The sequence below is a fragment of the Erpetoichthys calabaricus genome, chromosome 13, assembly GCF_900747795.2.
Source record: "Erpetoichthys calabaricus chromosome 13, fErpCal1.3, whole genome shotgun sequence".
NCBI lineage: Eukaryota > Metazoa > Chordata > Cladistia > Polypteriformes > Polypteridae > Erpetoichthys > Erpetoichthys calabaricus.
Genome location: NC_041406.2, coordinates 103,601,117 through 103,620,423, shown reverse-complemented (window position 1 = coordinate 103,620,423; position 19,307 = coordinate 103,601,117). Strand labels below are relative to the sequence as shown.

The window sequence follows — 19,307 nt, the reverse complement described above, 5'->3', positions numbered from 1 at the left end:
GGTTAAAAGGATGCCTGTGATTTGACACCAATGTTTTGTTATTTTTTTCCTGTGTTTCTAGTACAGCTGTTGGAAAACCTTGGCAGATCAAAACAGTTCTCTTATCACATGAGGCCCCGGACATGCGATAGAACCAGAAAAACAAATCCTAAAGAGTGAATGGAGATTCAGAAAAAAACAGCGTGATCTCATCACATTTCATCAGTGTGAGTGTACTCAAGTGTTAGCCATGAATGGTGCTTCTTTCACCTGCTCCATATGATGCCAAATATGATACAGTTACTCCGAACTCTGCCTGTCATGGATTTTTTTGTTTGTTTGAGAGGGCAGACATTTCCAGAGCAGGAAAAGAGGCAGAAACAATTCATTGGCCCTGTTGTATAGGGTGACTAAAAGAAGAAGCATTACAAAACACTCAAGGACTATTTTAAACAGGTACAAGTATGCATCTTCTCTGCATGTGCCATACTTTCTTCCCAAATCCAGTATCAAGGGGCCTCTGGTTGGCTTATTCTATTGCTATGCAAATTTGATGGGGTCAAGAGACCAGAACTAGGTGGTACACCCTCTGGTTTCAGAAAAGGATGATACCAGACCTGCCTTCTTCAGCTTTAAGTATAAGTATTCTCCAGTTCTTGTCACATTTTTATTTTTTATATAACAAAAACATTTAATAATAGCTTTTATTTTAGTGCTGTTACAGTAACTAGCTTTTTTTTGGATAACTACATTAGTGTAGCCATGAAAGCCAGGATTTTACCTCATGCATAAATGCATTTTGCAGTATATACTAAAAAAAAAAATGAAAGAACCAAATAGAGACTGGATTGCTGATTTTGTTTTTTGTTTATGTAGCCCACGTAACAGGCCTGATGCAGCACTCTTTAAACTCTCTGCTCTTTAACAGATTGGGTCAGTTGCTGTGTACCCAAGATATTACCGTGCTAGCAGCAGACCGAGACTGGACTACACAGTGCGGTACTTAGAGGAGATGATCCTATGGTGTAAGTGCTGCCTCAGTGGACAGCAGAACAAGATCAGTACCACGATTAACTAATCCGCTGCTAGACTTGTCTTGGCTTTGCATTTTTCCTCAGTTTGCAGAGTTGTCAGTTGACTGCCCGTTAGTGCGCCAACAATGTGCCATCATGCATTTCTCTCAATTTAAATGGAACAGAGCACAAGGAAAAATTGCATCCTCATGTAAACTTAATAAAAAAAATAATTGCAATTGTTAAGCTAAGTTAGATTGAAATGAGTGCTGCTGTCATTATTATAAACTTTATTTACTTTTGAGTGTTTGAAAAGGCACTGAAATTCCTATATGAAAAGTAATGATGACAAAAGGGTTAGTAGAATCATATCTGAAACATAATTCTCTCTGTAACAAATTTCCCAATTATTTACATAATACAAAAAAGTTTATATTTATCATTCATTATGTGCAACAAAACATAGTCTTAGTCTTGATCTGGTGCTAGTCTGTAGCTTTGGGGCACATTCCAACAGCAATAAACTCAAAAGTTAGTACGTCTTTATGGTACCAAGACTAAGACCAGATCAGTACAGGACCATCGCGAGCAGATAATAATAATACTAATAATAATAATTCATTACATTTATATAGCGCTTTTCTCAGTACTCAAAGCACTATCCACACAGGGAGGAACCGGGAAGTGAACCCACAATCTTCCACAGTCTCCTTACTGCAAAGCAGCAGCACTACCACTGCGTCACCTGTGAGGATGGATAGCACAATGCAGCTGACCCTTCAAATTCACTTTACTTGTTCGTTCCATCAAGAGCACACCTTCAGTGTGGCTGGTGAGCATACTGAAGATAAACCAGACTGGGACTGTTAGTAAGCGGTGCGCTTGCGTGTACATTCGATGTCACGCAGAGTTCTTACCCAGACACCCTCTCCTGTTACTCCTTATCTCGGTATTATCATAAACTGTTTATGCTGTGGAAACAGACCCTCCCAAACTTGGTCTTGGAGAACCGCTGTGTGTTACCAGCCTCTTTAAGCAATTAAATGTGAGGAGTGTTGTCTACAGATTTCCTCACTAGAATATACATGCATACAAATTGGATGCAGCATTGTATTATTGCTTGCCTTATACTCATTTCATTATGAGAATTATCTGGTGACCATTTATTTACTAAAGTTCTTATAAATGGGAGCTGCTTGTTTAATTCTAGCCATCCTTGTGTGCCCAATAGGGAAAATATAAGTAAGAAATCTTAACAGAGAAGCTCTGGAGAACTAATCTACCCACGTCATAAATTTAAACAAAAAAATCTTGTTCTGTTTCTTAGAGCGGCCCTTCAAGGGAAAAGTCACTTTACAGCAAATACTATTTGATTATTCATTCAAAGTAGGAGTGAAATTACAGGTAGAAATTGTCCCACACATAATGTATCAGTCATCATCAGAACCAGGAGGACACCATGACAAAGTTGTGTTCTGCAGCTGCATTTTGAAGAGGACAAAATAAACCTCACAAAAGGGCAGATGAGGGGGTGATTTACGCTATCAAAAAGTCATTTGTCATAGTTGCCTTGTCTACCTTGCCTATAATTATTTTTTTGTATATTTGATTGTTTTGCTGCTGCTGTTCCTAGGAATTTTTTGTATCATTTACATCAGAAGTAAAACTAGCTGTCAGGCTGTGCATGTATAACTGTGCATGTATTTATATTTGTTACTATTTATTATGAATAAATATTGAAGAAATAACCATTTTTCTTCTATTATTATCTACAAAATAAAAGCAAGATCACTGTAGCTCTGGTGGTTTGTATCCTCTTGGTTCTTTAAAAATAAAAACGTTGCGACGGGCATAACAAAGTACAGTACAGGAAAGTGGAAGATGGACATGTTACATGATGAAATTCAGTCTGCAGTCCGTTCTTGTATTCTTCGACTGAGATGGAGCGGACAAAAACCAAACATAAGCTAGATCACTAGCTAAAGCACCACAGAGATGTCTAGTTTCTCTTTAAAACCTGTAGAGCAGTGCGTGGGCCCCTGCTCATCCCTGCCCTTTTCCTAATAGTTTGTTTGAGTGTTTCAATAAAAAGGTCCACTAACCCTGGCTGTAAGATGACCCCCAGCTATATGCCTTGTGCAGTTTTGTTGTTAATCCTCTCTCCTGGAATCATTGATTTTTGGAGATGGGGCTGGTGTCCTGTATTTTTTGCACCATATTTTTAGTGTTATAAAGCACTAATTAGCAGTTTATTTATTTAATGAATTCATATCTCCATGAAAACATAACAGTATTTTTTTTCTCAGCCACCACTACAAACTACTTGGGATAGATAACGTAAGAAATACACATTTTGGGTGGGGTGTTCCTTTAAGCTGTGAAATAATCTGACAACATTAACCCCAGCTATGGTAACCTACCTTCTTCACCTGGTTTTCACTTACAGCATTCAGTCTGCAAAATACAAGCAGTGTTTAAAAAGGGCCACTTCCTTAGCAGGAGATTGTGAAACTCTAGGAAGAGAGCAGACAGGCTTCAAATTATTGTACTGAATATAGTAATCACCAGGATATGCACAAAACATTTTATTTGAAATCATACATGTAATTTTATTGATTGTAGTTTCAATGACAAAGACTAACAAAGGTAAAATTTAAGGCTGGGGTAAAACCTAAACCTCACAAACCAAAGGCATCATCCAGTGTTGCTTCAGTACATTTCTTGGGTGGCAGATGTTCCACGTGACTGCCCAGATATGAACACACTGAAACAGTACTGCAGCTCAGCGAACCACTGCTCTCGACTGTCCCCACTCCTGCACCTCTGTGGGTTACAAAGCAAAGGAACAGCCTTGTTAGTAGAGTTCAGTGCTTTCCTCATATCCACCTCTCTTCCAGCACTTCTTTGTTGTGTTTTCACATTACATTTTAACTGCTGCACACCTATATAGTTTTCCTGGGCAATTTTCTAGATAACATCTATTCCCTAATCACCCTTTCTTTCAGACGTACAGGCACTGGCTCCCCAGAACTTGAAAATGGGTATGGACCAGTTTAAAAAACAGTTGGATGCATCTTTAACCTGCTCATTAACGTATAGAATAACACATTTTATAAGTGCAGCCCCCTTCTGATTTTACAGTGGCAAACTCAAGAATACACTCAAGTGTTTTTACCGTGTGCTCATCCAAGCCTGCTCTTGCTTAAGTAAGATGAGAAACAAGTTCAAACTAACATCATATTGTTTTGGTGCATTTTGTTATATTCTCAGGGTGTGTTTGACATTTTACTGCCTTTCATTCTTCCCTTCATTCATTTCCCAAACCTGCTTTATCCTGAGCAAGTCACTGGGAAGCTGGCGCCTATCCTTTCCCCTCATCTGATTTTACTAGAAATACACGCTAGTTCACAACTGCTGCCTAGTATACCTGATATTTCTGTACCAAGTTAAAAATGCACAATGGCTTGTTCTCATTATTGGGATGTAACTTACCATGATCTCCTGGATAATCTGTTGCAGTAGTGCTGAGTTAGCCAACATGTGGTTTCGGAGCTGTGTATGCTGCAGGAGTAGACGTATCATACGTGCGACAACTGGGATCACTTCCTGGCAGGCTTCTGTTACTCTCAGGCTTTGTAGCATGAGGCGCAGCACACGAGGAATGCTACTCAGAGCCTCAAGGCAGGCACCCCACATTGCCTCCCTGTGAATGAAAAACAAGTCAGGATGAGAGTGGAAAGAGTTGCGTATTTGTGACAACTACTGGTAATATAAGGCCTTGTATGACATTTAACCTCAAGCTACAGACTTAATTTAAAGTGTTGCTTTTTGTTAGATAAAGTGTTTGACTCCGATCTTAACGACTAGTTTCTTTCTTTGAGATACTCTTGAGTTCCTTGTTTAGAGAGGTCTTTTACACAATATTGTCTTAAAAGAGAGAAATGATGAGCAGACATGGGTGTAATTAGATATGTGTTGCACAGAGGACACGTACTTAAGACCACTTACATTTACAAGTCCTTATAAGAAAATAATGGCACTCTAAACGCGGTTTTTCATTACAATATGTGCAAAACTGAAAAATAACATCTAACTAAACAACGTACGTTAAAAGCAGGAATCAAATCACTTCTTACTCAGAAGGCTTCAGATGCCCAGCTGTGCTCATAAAAGTAAAATAAAGTTCCCAAGTGTAAAAAGATTAAAATAAACTATGCCAGCCCATAAAAAGTAAAAGTAGCCTAAATGTTGCAGGGACTACTTTTTCATGTCAAAGAGCTCTCTAGGCGTGTTTCCAACCACATTCTTTGAGCTGTGGAGTAGGAACAAAAGTAGAATAGAATGTGAATTCTCATAGTGAAGTCCAATGGTTCAGCTGCTGGTTGAAAGCAGTAACAAGGGCACAAGATTAAAGTGACCCTGCACAGACATTTCTACTGATGGCTTTCAGTTTGAGAAGCAGCAGATCAGTTCCCTGCCTCTGGCCATGAAATACCAGCCAGCAAATCTTTAGTAAATTGCTATTGTTAATCTATCTGCTTTATATATTTAGAAAGTTTTTGATTACTCTTTGAGTAACATGTAGAAATATACACAGTCTAAGTAGTGGGATTTGAACCCACAACCTCAGGATACGAAATCCAAAGCCATAACCACTACGGCACACTCTTCAGGCATAGTATTGAAACCCCTGGCCTTTTTCATTGCTTGTAAATCAGAGACTTTGTTCACTATAATATACCCTCACTTCATGTAATAGTACTAAAAAAACTGCTAACAATGCTGCAGATAAAATAATAAAAAAAAAAAACAAAACATCAAATATCCTCAAAACCTAAAAACTAACACAAAACCTTAAGTTTGTCACACAAGATACTGAAAAATTACCTATGAAGAACATTCTTTCTGAATGACAGAAGAGACACATTGAGAAAAACAAAGTGAATAATAATGAACAATTTATAAAGGGGAATAGGATCACCCTGGGACCCTACCATGACAAAACACGTATGCACCTGGAGGTGGGGCTCGATGGCAAGCGCATGGTGGCCGGGCTTGCACCCATGGGGCTCGGCCGGGCACAGCCCAAAGAGGCAACGTGGGTCCCTCTTCCCATGGGCTCACCACCTATGAGAGGGGCCAAGGAGGTCTTGTGCAGTGTGAGTTGGGCGGTGGCCGAAGGCGGGGACCTTGGCGGTCCGATCCTCGGCTACAGAAGCTGGCTCTTGGGACGTGGAATGTCACCTCTCCGAAGGGGAAGGAGCCTGAGCTTGTGCGTGAGGTTGAGAGGTTCCGGCTAGATATAGTCGGGCTCTCCTCGACGCACAGCTTGGACTCTGGAACCAATCTCCTTGAGAGGGGCTGGACTCTTTACCACTCTGGAATTGCCCCCGGTGAGAGGTCGCCGAGCGGGTGTGGGCATACTTATTGCCCCCCGACTTGGAGCCTGTACATTGGGGTTTACCCCGGTGGACAAGAGGGTAGCCTCCCTCCGCCTTCGGGTGGGGGGGCTTTTCCTAACTGTTGTTTGTGTGTATGCACCGAACAGCAGTTCAGAGTACCCACCCTTTTTGGAGTCCCTGGAGGGGGTGCTAGTACTGTTGCGCGACTTCAATGCTCACGTGGGCAATGACAGTGAGACCTGGAAGGGTGTGATTGGGAGGAATGGCCCCCCCCCCCCGATCTGAACCCGAGCTGTGTTTTGTTATTGAACTTCTGTGCTCGTCACGGATTGTCCATAACGAACACCATGTTCAAGCATAGTGGTGTTCATATGTGCACTTGGCACCAGGACACCCTAGGCCTCAGTTCGATGATCGACTTTGTGGTCGTGTCGTCAGACTTGCAGCCACATGTCTTGGACACTCGGGTGAAGAGAGGGGCGGAGCTGTCAACTGATCACCACCTGGTGGTGAGTTGGCTTCGATGGTGGGGGAGGATGCCGGTCAGGCCTGGTAGGCCCAAACGTGTTGTGAGGGTCTGCTGGGAACGTCTGGCAGAGCCCCCTGTCAGAAGTAGCTTCAACTCCCACCTCCAGCAGAACTTCGACCACATCCCGAGGGAGGTGGAGGACATTGAGTCCGAATGGGCCATGTTCCGTGCCTCTATTGTTGAGGCGGCTGACCGGAGCTGTGGCCGTAAGGTGGCCGGTGCCTGTCGTGGCGGCAATCCGCGAACCCGTTGGTGGACACCGGCGGTGAGGGATGCCGTCAAGCTGAAGAAGGAGTCCTACCGGTCCCTTTTGTCCTGTGGGACTCTGCAGGCAGCTAATAGGTACCGGCAGGCCAAGCGGAATGCAGCTTCGGTGGTTGCTGAGGCAAAAACTCGGACGTGGGAGGAGTTTGGGGAGGCCATGGAGAACGACTTTCGGATGGCTTCGAGGAGATTCTGGTCCACCGTCCGGCATCTCAGGAGGGGGAAGCAGTGCAGTGTCAACACTGTATATGGTGGGGATGGTGCGCTGCTGACCTCGACTCGGGACGTTGTGGGTCGGTGGGGGGAGTACTTCGAAGACCTCCTCAATCCCACTAACATGCTTTCCAATGAGGAAGCAGAGCCTGGGGACTCAGAGGTGGGCTCCCCCATCTCTGGGACTGAGGTCACCAAGGTGGTCAAAAAACTCCTTGGTGGCAGGGCCCCGGGGGTGGATGAGATACGCCCGGAGTTCCTCAAGGCTCTGGATGTTGTAGGACTGACTTGGTTGACACGTCTCTGCAACATCACATGGATATCAGGGACAGTGCCTCTGGATTGGCAGACCGGGGTGGTGGTCCCCCTCTTTAAGAAGGGGGACCGGAGGGTGTGTTCCAACTACAGAGGGATCACACTCCTCAGCCTCCCTGGAAAAGTCTATTCGGGGGTTCTGGAGAGGAGGGTCCGTCAGATAGTCGAACCTCGGATTTAGGAGGAACAGTGTGGTTTTCGTCCTGGTCGCGGAACAGTGGACCAGCTCTACACCCTTAGCAGAGTCCTGGAGGGTGCATGGGAGTTCGCCCAACCCGTCTACATGTGTTTTATGGACTTGGAAAAGGCGTTCGACCGTGTCCCTTGGGGAATCCTGTGGGGGGTGCTCCGGGAGTATGGGGTACCGGACCCCCTGATAAGGGCTGTTCGGTCCCTGTACAACCGGTGTCAGAGCTTTGTCCGCATTGCCGGCAGTAAGTCGAACCCGTTTCCAGTAAGAGTTGGACTCCGCCAGGGCTGCCCTTTGTCACTGATTCTGTTCATAACTTTTATGGACAGAATTTCTAGGCAAAGCCAGGGTGTTGAGAGGGTCCGGTTTGGTGGACTCAGGATTGGGTCACTGCTTTTTGCAGATGATGTTGTCCTGTTTGCTTCATCAGGCCGTGATCTTCAGCTCTCTCTGGATCGGTTCACAGCTGAGTGTGAAGCGGCTGGGATGAGAATCAGCACCTCCAAATCCGAGACCATGGTCCTCAGCCGGAAAAAGGTGGAGTGCCCTCTCAGGGTTGGGAGCGAGATCCTGCCTCAAGTGGAGGAGTTCAAGTATCTCGGGGTCTTGTTCACGAGTGAGGGAAGAATGGAGCGTGAGATCGACAGGCAGATCGGTGCGGCGTCCGCAGTGATGTGGGCTCTGCATCGGTCTGTCGTGGTGAAAAAGGAGCTGAGCCGAAAGGCAAAGCTCTCAATTTACCAGTCGATCTATGTTCCTACCCTCACCTATGGTCATGAGCTATGGGTAGTGACTGAAAAAACGTGATTGCGAATACAAGCGGCTGAAATGAGTTTCCTCAGTAGGGTGTCTGGGCTCTCCCTTAAAGATAGGGCGAGAAACTCAGTCATCCGAGAGGGGCTCAGAGTAGAGCCGCTGCTCCTCTGCATCGAGAGGTTTCAGATGAGGTGGCTCGGGCATCTGATCAGGATGCCTCCTGGACGCCTCTGCCTGGTGAGGTGTTCCGGGCACATCCAACCAGGAGGAGGCCCCAGGGAAGACCCAGGACACACTGGAGGGACTATGTCTCCCGGCTGGCCTGGGAACGCCTCGGCATTCTCCCAGAAGAGCTAGAAGAAGTGGCCGGGGAGAGGGAAGTCTGGGCATCTCTGCTCAAGCTGCTGCCCCCGCGACCTGACCTTGGATAAGTGGAAGAGGATGGATGGATGGATGGATGGATGGATGGATAAAGATGAACATCATCAACCAGGGCATCTCTTGGTCTTCAATCAATTCTTAATAAATTTCACCACCGTTCAGATTGCACCCAATTTCCTACCCAATTATTTGTTTAAACTGTAGTGGTATCTTTCCCAAAGTGTTTAAAATAAATTGAGCTTCTGTAATGCTTTATAAAAGATTCACCTCTGGCTAACCAGGGCCCCTTTAAACCCTTAACCTCAGTCAGATGAGTCCCAAATAACTCCTACAACCTACCTCTGAATGATGAGAAAAACTGCAAAAAGCCAAAGTTGATAAGGGGAGATAAACCTTCTATTCATAGTATGCCAATTGACAGCTCCCTAAAGAACACACCATTTCTGTAAACAGGAGGCACACCACGAAAATTTAAGTAAACACACGTGCTCCTCATAGCCCTGTATGTCACCCCTTGAAGCCTGAAGCCTCCCTCTAACAAAGAGCTCTTTCTTTCATTAATTAAGTCAATGTGACTTGGGACAAAACAGATGAGTCAAACAAGTAAAAACTACCTTGCTGGCCTTCCTTTCTGGAATGAAGTCTTGTGAGAGAAAATTGCTACTGTAGGTTTGTGGGACTTACTCTGGTTTAAAGATCTCTGAGAAAAGCGCATCTTACAGGAGACTCTAATTGAATTCTAGGGTTACATCACCAACCAAACAACATTCACCTTTGAATTGGAGCAGCAGTCCAAAAATGAAACCTGAAAAATGTCCAAAAGCTGTACAAGATTATTTGTAAAGAAACCATCAGAAGACAGAGATGTCCAGTGAAGTTACAGGCGAACAGTAGGACTCGATAAAGCATGAAAGTCCAATAAATAGCTTAAGAGAATCGTTTGATAAAAACAGACTGTAGGATCCATTTGATACTTATCAAGGTTATGGTAAACTAAGAGAAGTATTTTCTTAGTTATGATAAAATGTTTGCCTATACTGTAAATTAATGCAAAGTCTATGGAAGATTCTATTACAAGTATATTCCACACAAGCTAAACTGAATTGGAGTATTCTAATTATTTCTTATCCCTCTGACTACAGATTAGTCCCAGTTTTTGATTTGCCTTGCACAGTTGGTAAGGCACGGTGGGCAGTTTTCAAACCATATCCCGCAACATATCGTACTGACCATATTGAATGTGCTGTACATATAGAACTTACTGAATGTGACAAGTAAAGCTTGTGTACGTTTGCCACAGAGAATTAACACAACCTTCAAGTATAGAAAGTAAGTTTAACAAGAAAAAGCTAAGCTTGTAGAAGAAACATTTTTTCATTTTTTGTCTTTTATCCTGCGTGTGTAATAACTTTCTTCTCTAATTCTTTGTGAACTGTTTTGCTTTGAATTTTCACTAAACCTTTTTCAAACAAACTTTATTGAACTGAGGAATTTGTTTTTGTTACGCGTTTGGCTTGTGCTCGATCCTACCTTGCCAACTCAGTAGCAGCTCGGTTTTGGGAAACTGGAAAAGATGCACCTACACAAACCCTTTAGCCTAACTTCATGCAGACACTTTACAAAATAATGTCTATGATTTGTGATTTTAACCTACAGTATATTCTACTTCTCTGTCCAATTTGATACATTCTAATGTTATTTGTGTATGGCTCAGGCAAAGATTAGTCTTGGTTGTACTCCAAACTCAAAAGCCCTATGTATATTTTGCTGTCCTGTACGAAGTCAAACATCATAGCCATATTATACACAGAGAAATTGTTAGATCAAGAATATTCAATATTCCAATTCATTCACTTATAGATAGAAAGACAGACGGGTGGTAAACAAGTCCAGAAGAAAACTGACCGTAATTTGTTGGTGCGTAATGTGAAGCATGGATGAGGAGATTCACAGAATGTGAAGAAGTCAGTTTGATGACTGTTGTATTCAAAAAAGCACATCTGTAAGTCACAACGTGTCTCAAAAACATCTTGTAAATGAAATCTGTCAATTTATTTGGTTTTCACTGGAGAAAGACTTTTTGTCACTCTCTACAATGTCAAAATAGGCCACTATATTCCATGACTTTGACATGCCGGATTTGGTTTATTTGAATTTGATTGACAAATGGAAACAAATGTATATAAAGACACCACCAAGTAGACTGGGATTATTTCAAAAATGATCAAAAACCTTTTTCAAATACTACAAAAATGCCCCGACCCAGAAAATATAAAGTCATTGACACTACTATACTGCAAGGATGAAAAATAATGTGTTTTGCAGCTTAAGTGCAAAATGGTTGATTCTAGAGTATGTCTGAGACTACAAATTATCAAAGTGTATTCTGTGTGGAACACAAAGTGGCATTATTCCTAAAATGTAAATGTTATATGCATTGAAATAGCCAGGAATAAAATTAGACATTTTGTTTTTTCCACTTATATTCATTTTCTCATCTCAAATTCAGACTGTTTGAGTAAAATACCAATTTTGATATTGTTGGTATTGAAAATCTAATCCAAATTCACTTGTAACCCAATGCATTTCAACCCAAACCCACCATTGCCAGCAGAGGTTTGTAGTCGTACATTGAGCAGCTTCGGCTTCAGCTGTCGCTGTCCTGCTCCACTGACAGACTGAGGAGATCGTTCCTCCCCCAAACTATGCGACTCTTCAGTTCCACCCCGTTTGGGGGGGTGGGGGGGGGGGGGGGGGGGCGGGGTAAACGTTAACATTATTCAAAGTTGTTGTCTGTTTTTACCTACATTTTTATTATTCTTTAATATTGTTTTTTTGTATCAGTATGCTGCTGCTGGAGTATGTAAATTTCCCCTTGGGATTAATAAAGTTATCTATCTATCTATCTATCTATCTATCTATCTATCTATCTATCTATCTATCTGTACACACTAAATTTCCATTTCTCAATGTCATATAACTGCTTATTGTTACTTATTAATAAAATAACAGTTCCAAGTAAATTGTCAGAGGGGGACATTTTTTTGTGCACTGGGTGGTTCCAATAGGCACCCATTGTTGGGACTGGGGGGTGAGAAGTAAAAAGGCTGTCTGCAGGATGTAGGTATTTGTCATATTGCAAAGGAGTCACTTTGGCTGGTTGAGATTGCAAACAATACCAAGTTGTGATAACAGAACTGCTCCTTCCTTGGAGGATGTCTGTATTTACCTGAAATTAACATGTTTGACAATATTGGTTTCTAATCAGCAGATCTGTACTCATTAATGGTTGGTAACAATACATTTTGTTAACTTGTGTTTTCATTAATTGTTAAACCCAGGAAATTTAGATGTGCCATTGATTAAACTGATTGTCCAGGACTGACAACAGCAGGGACTGAAGGAAATTTAAACTCCTGGGCAGCAGAAGGCAGAGGGAAACAGTCCACTGAGAATGCTGCCAAGACACTCGGACAGGGCACAGGGGCTCGTAGGCAGATGAGGGTACCTGGCTGGCACGACATGAGGTACAAGGACGGCAACATTTCCATGGAGGAAGAGACAGCTCCACAAGGAGACGCCAGATGTGGGTTCAGCGAGAGAGGGAATCCGCATGAAAGGACCAAGCAAAGCTGACAGACGAGAAATGAGGCGTGCCTAGGTCACAGCAACACAAGGAGCCCAGAGTGGAAAAAAAGGAACGATGAAGAGATGCTGACAGGGATTCAACAATTTGACACAACTTCTGTTGGGAAACGAGTGTCCGGTGAACAGAGTGCATCCATGGACAGTTGAACGATTAAGTGTTGGGGTAACACAGTGCGCAAACTGGACTCTGCACCACTAAAGGTTGTATTCTCCAATTCTTGCTTTTAATGGACTTTTAGAGTATGGACTGTGTGTTTTCCTTTTAAAAAAAGGAAATTCGTTCCTGATATGTTTAGATTTTGTTAGGTTCGTTTATCTTTTTAATGTACTTTTTATTGTCTTCTGTAATAGAACTTACTGTTGGTTTTTTTTTTCTGAAATTACTGTTGTGTCTTTCATTGTGTGTTTACTCACTGCCCAATTTAAAGAAACCTGTGTGCTATTATCAGTAAATTTCATGAGTTCCCAGTCTCTTAATAAAACTGGGTGGCGTAGTCGGATATTTTAATGGTGTCTAAGTTAGATTACCTGTAAGTGTGACCAGACACCTGTTACAAAATTATAAATGGTTGTGCTCAAATGTATTTTATTTGCAACAATGCTAGGGTCATTTGTTCTGATCCCAGCTCATACGCTGACTGAATAGAGTTAACAAGGCACGTTCTTATTCTTCCAACATTCTAAAGGCATACACTTTAGCATTGACTGGTGACTCTAAAATGGCCTGTAATGAGTGAGTATGTGTAAAGTTGTTTTTTGTGCACTACCTATTTTGACAGTATTGGTAGCTGTCTCCTACATATATGTGCTGAAAGAAATAAGTCGATATAAAAAAAATAACAATATATAAAATTAATGACAATATGCTCCCACTTTCAAAGAAGACCCTTAATATACAAATGAAATAAACTGCACAGAAATGCATCCCTCAAAAATTGGTCCCTAATTCATCCTGCATGTATACTGATAGAGCATCCTACATTCAACTAAATTTCAATAGAACTCAGTAGTCTTTTTGGACATGAACATTTTATTTGTTCATTATATGAAATCTTGTTGTTGAATCATGCAGTTATTACATTTACTGTTGATTCAACAAAATTGTTCAAATTAACATATTAACTTTCTTTTAAAGATGCTTCCCTGTCTCTAAATAAGGATTCTTGTGTTAAAATAAATATAAATAAAAGTCAATCAAAAGCAATAATGGTATTTAGTTGCTACTGTCATTTTACAAACTTTGCATTATACTTTAGGTTGTTTGACATCCAATCTTTCATTTCCAAACAAATTCCTGACAACCGATTTTGGAACTAGCTCATTTTTAAGATTTCACCATTCGTCATATTCTTTGCATTGAAATGTTTTGACTGTATGCACATGACCAGATGATCAAACTAAAATGTTTGCTTAACTGTTTAACTGTACTAATTGGTTACAAAAAACAAATTTTGTGTTTGAACATCACTTTAAAACACTAATTCAAATTAAATAAATTCATGAAAAAGAAAAACCTCCCATCCCTATTGACTACCCATTGGAACTGGATGAACCACATGCGTCACACATGTTTAAATACTTGAACTTGTGTAAAGCAATTACCTGGGCAAACATGAGTATACTGAAAAAGCTCGATAGACGATGCAGAATCAAAGCTTAGATGTTACTGAAAGAAACTAGATTGCAGACAATAACCTATGTGAACATCAAAGGTCAAATGGCATGGAACAAATGGAGCAAGTCACACTACCCGTACAGCTTTTTTCTTGTCAAATCAATAAACCTGTTTTATTTTGCCTAACAACAGTTTATACCAAGCAGCCCAAAATGAATCCCAGAATGAAGGCTTTCCTAGAAATACAGATAGTGAAGCAGAAAGTAAGATATATTTGAAAAACTGGCGATCAAGGAGTGTGTGCTGCAAAATTTTACCTGAAAAATAAATACATTCTCTGTGTCCTTGTAGGAATCATAACGTTACATACATATCTAAGCAGTGAAACTACCTCTTTTGTCCTTGTTCTTCACTGTCACTCTCTTCAAGCATCAACAGCAGAACACTGCAGCAACAGTTGGCCAAAAATCGAAGCAAGACCTCACTGGGAATGTAGGCCAGATCTAGCAGCTTAGACACAGCATGCAAAACTGCAGCTGCCGTGCTGTCGGGGATAACCTGGAGGTTAGCCTACATTTGGAAAGAGAAAGGTGGAGAATGAAGCAACTTTTTTAAAAATGAACTGCCTAAACTCGAATGACAATTATTTCCTTATTAAAACAAACACAAATTAAAGTTGTCCATGAATATGAATCATAGCTAGTATTACTATGTAACATCACACGATCTTAGCTGGATTCTTATTACTCAGCATGGCAATGTAACAAGTAGTGCTAATGAAACATTCCTTGTTAAACTATATTATATCTGAAGCACTGTCAACATTGTTCTCAATAAGCTTGCCATGCATTTAACAAATGAGAATACATTCCCATTGCACAATTTTATTAATATCCCACACATTGCTTAGTATGCCAGAAACCAATTCTGGAGAAAATGGCAGCCAGTCCCAAGCCATACTCAAGCACACTTATGAACTAGGTCAAAATTTGCTGTTGCCAATCCACCTAAAATGTATGTCCTTAGATGTCGTTATCATATGTAAATACGTGCTTTACAAAGTGGCTTAGGTTATGCAATATTATAACTGTATCACAAGTTTACAGTGAGATAATTGTACTTATAAGTACAAACAGTTCTACAAGGAGCACTTGATGGACTGATTGAGTGCGTTTATAGTTCTTGGGATGAAACGGTTTCTGAACCACGAGGTCCGTACAGGAAGGGCTTTGAAGCGTTTGCCGTGTGACAGCAGTTCAACAGACAGCTTGGCTGAGGCAGCGTGTGCTTGATGCTGTATACCGATAATTCTCTTTCCAATTAGCTGCTGTAGATCTGTGATTCCTCACTCAGATACAGTGATATAAATACTCCGAGTGGTGCAGTGAGAGTAAAATGGAAAAAGATGATCCGCTGTGGCAACCCCTAACAAGAGCAGCTGAAAGAAGAAGAAGGTGCAGTGACAGTAACAGCGCTAAAGCAGCTATGGTATTTAGAATAGTTTGACCATTCTGTGGACCATTATATTGTTACAGGTTAATTACAATCAGATGTATTAAACTAATAAACAATATGCAGTTAGTTTCAGTGTATATGATAAAGCCGCGTCAGGGATGTGGATCTAAAAAAAGAAACGGTAACCACACAGTAGCACTGCTTTGATGCTGGGTGCCGCCAGTTTGCAAAACCGAGCGGAGAACTTGTATACGCCAGGGTTGGAGGTACTATGAAAATGTGCGTGGCTTTACTCCAAGTTTAGGTTTTATACATCGCGATTTGAGCGTGGAAAAGTTCGTACGCAACATTTTTGTGCGTACGCACCGTTCATCAGAGGCCCCTGGTTATCTGAAGCGCAAAAGAAGTTGTGTCATGCAGTTCTGATCTTAATTCAATTAAAATGTGTGGCACAATCTAAATGCACGTATTTTGGCAAATAATTATTGAGCATAAACCAACTGAAAGAACTTTCTTAAAAGGAATGGATGAATATACTATATAAATGCTGTCCATGAGTGATTAGCAATTATAGGACTGTTTGTTAATGCTGCTGCTTAAGTAAGTTCCACCAAGTATAAATTTTTCTGAACTTTTTCTATTTTTGGTCTTGAATGTTACATGTAACTGCAATTGACTGGTGCCTTGTACAGGTAGTGTTCCTGCCTTGCATCCTTTGCTTGCCGGGATAGGGTAAAGCTACCCTGCATCCTACCCTGGATAAGTTAGTTAGGAAGATGGATAGATGTTACGATAGCAATGATATTATAATGTACACTTTTGTGTGTGCTGTTTGTTTAATGAGACGGTCTTCATCTGTTTCTATGAACAACCTCTGTATTTCAATTATATTTAAAAAAAAAATACATACTAATGGTCAGGGGGTACTCAAAACGAAATTAGTAAAGCTGAATCTGAGTGATCACCAATGACATCATAAATAAAAAATAATACTTTCTTTTGTATGAAACTGAAAAGCCACAATCCAGGATTTATAGTTTAAGCTCCTTTATCGGGGCACACATGAAATTGAATAACTTTGTTACTGGGTTGGGGTTTTTAGTATGAGCATCCTTTGATTTCCCAGTGCACCTCAGGCAGCAACATAACTAGTGCAATTAAAGACTTCCACAGTTTTTCAGTTGTTTTGTGGATGTTTCAGCCCAATAACCATAACACAGTCTTGATCAAGGATAATGAGGCACATCTGCTTTGCTTAAATGCTAACAGGCAAACTCAGCATTACCATTTAAATTGCATTTTAAATGCTCAGAAATGCCTTTAATTTAACCAGATTTCTTGTTAAGGCATGAAAATTGATTTTAATGTGCTAAACAATAGCAACGCTCGAGTAATCAGTGATTTATACATAAGCTAATTGTGCAAGTGGTACAGTACGAGCTACTCTTGCAAACACAATGAAGCAGGCCTGTCTGCCAGGCACATGACATTCTCCTTCCAACATTGGTACTATAATCATATCAGGAACACGGGGGGAAAACCCCTGACAGCATACACTTTTAAATTGTAAAAATTGGGACAGAGCTTTCAGAAATTTGTACATTTTAATTTACACATTAAACAAACAAACAAACATGCTGGCACAATGTCACTTGATTTTGAAATAATTAATGGACTATGAAAATTACATGTACTTGTAACATATCTTAAAAACAACATTTATTTATATAGCATATTTTCATACAACAATGTAGCTCAAAGTGCTTAAATCCCATCTGTCAAAGTATATTAGTTACAAATTATTAATCAGACCTAGCACAAAACAATATGAACTGCAATGTGAGAGGTGTTAGTAATCAGCAGATAAGGAAAACTGAATACACATATTGTAATATCAATTTATTTTCTTACATCTAGAGATATTTTTGTCAAATAAATTATTCAAAAGACAAATTGTCCTTGAGTTCAGTTTTTGATTTTTAAACATATTTGCAAACCTTTTTAAAAACATATTTTCATTTGAAATTTTGGTTTATTCAGTGCAGATTGATTGGAAAAAAATAGAAAATTTAAATGACCATTCCTGACTAAAATTAAGTAAGCTGAGGGTAAAAAAAAGTGAAGACATACTATGCTGACAAGAGTACGCATGTCCACAGTGTCAGAAAAAAAGAAAGACCATGAGGCAATGAGAGACGAGATGGAATATATTTAGCGTGTGCTTTTAGCACTTTGACATGGCCAGTAACATACAGGGCCTCGCATCATAACAGCAAGTACAGTGGTATTGTATGCTTTAACTTTGTGCTATTTATTCATGTAATTTTTTAATTATGTTTTTATGTAATTTACTCATCCCACTTTTGAGAGTCTTTTTGGTTTGCACAAGCTATAATTTTGATTTATTTTAGCTTCTGTCTTAATTTTATTCTAGGCTGAAGTACTTAATAGGAGGCAGTCTACTACCACTCACTAATTCTTAGTACTTACTGTAGCAATGAAAAATTGTCATTTTAAAATAATATAAAACAGAAACCAGAATTATAAGAAAAAAGTATTCCGTACAAGATGAAACCAAGAAACGGGTGTGTAAACAAAGTGTGCAAGTCCCTACACAAACCTCTAGAATTCTTTTTACTTCTTGGCTTTTCATATAGTTCTCTCATGATCAGGAGGCATAGTATGGACAAAATAATGGAAACTCCACATGAAAAAGGAGTTTAACTTTAAAATAACTAACGCACAATAACAAATTCAGCTGTCAAAAGTGAGTCTTATTAATTTGATTGCCAATTAGTAGTATGTGTCAGCTGTAAAAGAGGTCTGGCAATTAGTACATTGATGTGTTAATTTTCAAAGAAACAAGGTGGCTAGCAGACTTACAAAAAGTTGAACAGTTGATGACTCAATTGCAGATACATCGGTCACAAAAACTGCCAATTTATTTCATGGAGCGAGGCAACAGTCTTCAAAATAATAAGAGCATATCCCAAATTTTGACAGACTCAGTTAGTAGGTAGGTAGGTAGGTAGGTAGGTAGGTAGGTAGGTAGGTAGGTAGGTAGGTAGGTAGGTAGGTAGACACTTACAGTATAGTTGCAAACTGCCACTAAGGTGCAGCTAGAAAAGTTAACACAGAGCTAAATGAACATCACAGTGACGCACCACTTCTTCACAAATGCTGTTTGTTTTTTTTTTTTTAACCTTCTCAATTAAATAACTACTTGAAATAATAATTAGCCAACTAACCAGTTAGCAAAATAGCTGTTAGTTACAGCCCCAATTAATATATTGTTAGGTGTTACCACTGTCCATCTTCTGTATGAAGTACATAAAAATCACAATGTGGCAAAACTCGTTTTTGTAACTCACCAGGTTTTTGCAGATAGCATTCTGAAGAATATCTAAGCACTGAGTCCGAGAAGAAATTGTAGCTAAACAAAGACATACTTCCTAAAAAGGAAAAAAAAAAAAAGAAAAACACAAAATAAACTTGAGTTATTTATTGGCAAGCTTTTTGCTTATTTTGCTCATCATTTGGAAATTCT

At 40.3% G+C, this 19,307-nt stretch overlaps 2 protein-coding genes across 4 annotated transcripts in view; one reads left to right on the top strand and one right to left on the bottom strand.

The window, feature by feature from the left end:
• invs (inversin) overlaps nucleotides 1-2,667 on the top strand; it is a 200,293-nt gene extending 197,626 nt beyond the window's left edge. For all 3 annotated transcript variants that reach the window (XM_028817399.2, XM_028817397.2, XM_028817398.2), the window contains one exon: nucleotides 62-2,667. In XM_028817399.2, coding sequence (XP_028673232.1) covers nucleotides 62-159 — 98 coding nt within the window. In that variant the 3' untranslated portion in view covers nucleotides 160-2,667. The remainder of the gene's footprint in view (nucleotides 1-61) is intronic.
• Nucleotides 2,668-3,575: 908 nt separating this feature from the next.
• Nucleotides 3,576-19,307, bottom strand: part of tex10 (testis expressed 10) — a 120,231-nt gene continuing 104,499 nt past the window's right edge. The window contains exons 12-15 of the mRNA XM_051935563.1: nucleotides 19,132-19,212; nucleotides 14,697-14,875; nucleotides 4,485-4,695; nucleotides 3,576-3,815 (exon numbers count right to left, since the gene is read on the bottom strand). Coding sequence (XP_051791523.1) covers nucleotides 3,702-3,815; nucleotides 4,485-4,695; nucleotides 14,697-14,875; nucleotides 19,132-19,212 — 585 coding nt within the window. The 3' untranslated portion in view covers nucleotides 3,576-3,701. The remainder of the gene's footprint in view (nucleotides 3,816-4,484; nucleotides 4,696-14,696; nucleotides 14,876-19,131; nucleotides 19,213-19,307) is intronic.